At 55.9% G+C, this 3,588-nt stretch overlaps 1 protein-coding gene across 1 annotated transcript; it reads right to left on the bottom strand.

The window, feature by feature from the left end:
• Positions 1 to 253: 253 nt before the first annotated feature.
• LOC135097913 (protein starmaker-like) lies at positions 254 to 1,379 on the bottom strand. Its single transcript, XM_064000038.1, has 2 exons — positions 510 to 1,379; positions 254 to 466 (listed from the first exon to the last, which is right to left on the bottom strand). The coding sequence occupies exons 1-2, from the start codon at positions 1,377 to 1,379 to the stop codon at positions 254 to 256; spliced, it is 1,083 nt and encodes a 360-aa protein (XP_063856108.1).
• Positions 1,380 to 3,588: the final 2,209 nt, after the last annotated feature.

Here is a 3,588-nt window from a genome sequence, read left to right as displayed (position 1 = left end):
TCCTTAACCCAGACTATTTCTGTACGCAGTTCACTTCTCCTATTTTCTCTTTGTGAGCTACATGTGAGCAGGCTTTTTATTCATTTATTTCATCTCTGTGCTGATCTCCATGATACATTACATAAAAATGAAGTCAGATAGGACGCATGAGGGCGGCCCGCTCAGTGAGGGAACATGTCGAGGCGGAACTGTTTTCTGTTGAGCTTCTGTTGAGGTCATGGTGGAATGAACATAGTCTGTGGCTGCTGGTAATTCACAGAGCCTGCGTGTCATGCTCCTCCGTGTTCTGCCTCTTCTTAGCCTGCGTGTCCTGGTCCTCCGTGTCCTGCCTCTTCTCCTTAGCCTGGGTGTCATGGTCCTCCGTGTTCTGCCTCTTCTTAGCCTGCGTGTCCTGGTCCTCCGTGTCCTGCCTCTTCTCCTTAGCCTGCGTGTCATGGTCCTCCGTGTCCTGCCTCTTCTCCTTAGCCTGGGTGTCATGGTCCTCCGTGTTCTGCCTCTTCTTAGCCTGCGGTGTCCTGGTCCTCCGTGTCCTGCCTCTTCTCCTTAGCCTGGGTGTCATGGTCCTCCGTGTTCTGCCTCTTCTTAGCCTGCGTGTCATGCTCCTCCGTGTTCTGCCTCTTCTCCTTAGCCTGGGTGTCATGGTCCTCCGTGTTCTGCCTCTTCTCCTTAGCCTGCGTGTCATGCTCCTCCGTGTTCTGCCTCTTCTCCTTAGCCTGGGTGTCATGGTCCTCCGTGTTCTGCCTCTTCTTAGCCTGCGTGTCATGGTCCTCCGTGTCCTGCCTCTTCTCCTTAGCCTGCGTGTCATGGTCCTCCGTGTTCTGCCTCTTCTCCTTAGCCTGCGTGTCATGGTCCTCCGTGTTCTGCCTCTTCTCCTTAGCCTGCGTGTCATGGTCCTCCGTGTTCTGCCTCTTCTTAGCCTGCGTGTCATGCTCCTCCGTCTCCTGCCTCTTCTCCTTAGCCTGGGTGTCATGGTCCTCCGTGTTCTGCCTCTTCTTAGCCTGCGTGTCATGGTCCTCCGTGTCCTGCCTCTTCTCCTTAGCCTGCGTGTCATGGTCCTCCGTGTCCTGCCTCTTCTCCTTAGCCTGGGTGTCATGGTCCTCCGTGTTCTGCCTCTTCTTAGCCTGCGTGTCATGGTCCTCCGTGTCCTGCCTCTTCTCCTTAGCCTGCGTGTCATGGTCCTCCGTGTCCTGCCTCTTCTCCTTAGCCTGGGTGTCATGGTCCTCCGTGTTCTGCCTCTTCTTAGCCTGCGTGTCATGGTCCTCCGTGTCCTGCCTCTTCTCCTTAGCCTGCGTGTCATGGTCCTCCGTGTCCTGCCTCTTCTCCTTAGCCTGGGTGTCATGGTCCTCCGTGTTCTGCCATCTTCTTAGCCTGCGTGTCATGGTCCTCCGTGTTCTGCCTCTTCTCCTTAGCCTGGGTGTCATGGTCCTCCGTGTTCTGCCTCTTCTTAGCCTGCGTGTCATGGTCCTCCGTGTCCTGCCTCTTCTCCTTAGCCTGCGTGTCATGCTCCTCCGTGTCCTGCCTCTTCTCCTTAGCCTGGGTGTCATGGTCCTCCGTGTTCTGTGCTCTTCTTAGCCTGCGTGTCATGCTCCTCCGTGTCCTGCCTCTTCTCCTTAGCCTGGGTGTCATGGTCCTCCGTGTTCTGCCTCTTCTTAGCCTGCGTGTCATGCTCCTCCGTGTCCTGCCTCTTCTCCTTAGCCTGGGTGTCATGGTCCTCCGTGTTCTGCCTCTTCTTAGCCTGCGTGTCATGCTCCTCCGTGTCCTGCCTCTTCTCCTTAGCCTGGGTGTCATGATCCTCATTATCATAAAGTTATTCTTTGACTTCTTATCTGTTTGTTTGTTTTATATAAGTTTTTTTTTTTTTTTATGCATTTTACATTTTTGTTTGAAGGTAGTGATACTCCTACCGCTTGTCACGCTTATCATTTTTGTGTGAGCTTCTTCCTAAGCAGTAAAATCTCCGTGTGATTTGTTTGTGGTTCTTCATTGTGTTCAAGCTCCATCACAACCTCCTCTTCCTTGTCCTATGGCAGAATCTCGTGGTGCTCGACAACTTAAGGCTTCTTCACCTGCATCTCAACTGGTCCCATAATGCTGTGTCGCGTCCTGGCTGCTCCAAGCCTGGTATCGATGTCTCTGCTGAGGCCTCTGCTCACGCCCCTCCCAACGCGTGCCTGTTCGTGCCTGTGCCTAGCCCATCGCTGATGCCTGGCCGTGCCTGCCACGCAATCCTCCTTGCTTGCTTCTCTGATTTTGTTTGACATAAGACCACGCCCTATAGCCTTGCTGACCTCGATGCTGGATGCCCTCCGCATGGCTCTGGTAATACTGCTTCCAGTAATCCTGGTGACCGTGATGGTGACGGTGTCTCCTCATGGCTCTGGTTACACCACTCCCAGTAATTGACAGAGCTGCGGTAATAATAGCCCTGGTAATAATAACCCTGGTGAACCGTGTGTTGACGCTGCTGTTGAGGACTGTGGCGGTACACTTCCCCGTATCCCTGCTGATGACTGTGGTGATTGCTTTTTGATCCTGTGTGGCTTGGGTATTGCTTGTTTTGTTGAAGGGTTAGCCGAGACACCGGGTGATGCTCCACCTGAGCAGCGAGTTGAGAACTCTGTTCATACTTGTGGTGACGCTCCTGCTGAGGCAGCCGAGGGCCTTGTTGCTGATAAGCGCACTGACGACTGTAATGAAATGAGGCCTTCTGGGAGGCATCGCGAGGGAGCGCCGTACCCCAGCAGCAACTGGCCCAGCAAGGAGCACGGCGAGGTGTACCGGCCTGGGGCGTGTGCGGCGGGCGCCAGCACCAGGTACGCGTGCTGGAAGGCCCTTCGCGCCTCCCAGACACGGAAGGACGATCGGCCCAGATCATTGCCGGGTGTCAATGGGTCCTGGATACACAGATCTGCCCGGCGGTGGCCGCCGGGCATGACGGTGGGCACGTCCTCTTTCCGCAGGTAGCGGCCGCCCCCCAGCACGCTGATGCCCGTCGTGACGTACGAAAACTGGTGTCCATAAAAATAGAAGAATCTTAAAAGCACCAGAGCAGGCTCTTCTCGTTCCTCAGGCGGGACCTGCAGTTGGAGGAGGCTAGTGGCCATGAGCGTGACGGCGTAGGAGGAGACGCCTCCTGTGAAAACTTGGCCAAGGTTTAATTGTTTCAGATAATATCGCACGAACAGAACTACAGGCGTCAGTGTGTTAAACTGCTTTTTGAAGTCTGCCACCAGCACCGCGGCGCGCACAGCCGCCTCGCTGCCGAAAGACACGTCCACCTCCACTCCGGTCTGCTGATGAACAAATTTAACCAGAGGAACAGTGGCCTTCTCGAGAACCTTGAGTGAGGCAGGCAGTGCCACGTCCTGCCGCAGGATGGCGTCTCTCAGGACCAACAGAGGCGGCGGCGAGGGTGGCCACTGTCCCACCAGCGTGAGGTCGACGTCGCTGTCCGGCAAGTACAGGCCGTTAGCCAGGCTGCCCGTGACCTGCACTTGGGCCGCGGGCCACAGCGCACCAACCACGCCCCTCACGTCTTCCACGGGGCGCATCCTGCGCCGGGACTCCGCCTTCGTTCCTCCCGCCCAG

Source organism: Scylla paramamosain, unplaced genomic scaffold (genome assembly GCF_035594125.1).
Source record: "Scylla paramamosain isolate STU-SP2022 unplaced genomic scaffold, ASM3559412v1 Contig36, whole genome shotgun sequence".
NCBI lineage: Eukaryota > Metazoa > Arthropoda > Malacostraca > Decapoda > Portunidae > Scylla > Scylla paramamosain.
Note: the sequence above shows the minus strand (reverse complement) of the source record. Positions and strands in the feature narration are given on the sequence as shown.

Coding starts and splice junctions, on each gene's coding strand:
- LOC135097913 (XM_064000038.1), bottom strand. CDS start 1,379: ATGACACGCAGGCTAAGAAGATGGCAGAACACGGAGGACCATGACACC. Junction 467..509: donor ACACGGAGGACCAGGACACC/GCAGGCTAAGAA, acceptor CATGACACCCAG/GCTAAGGAGAAGAGGCAGGA.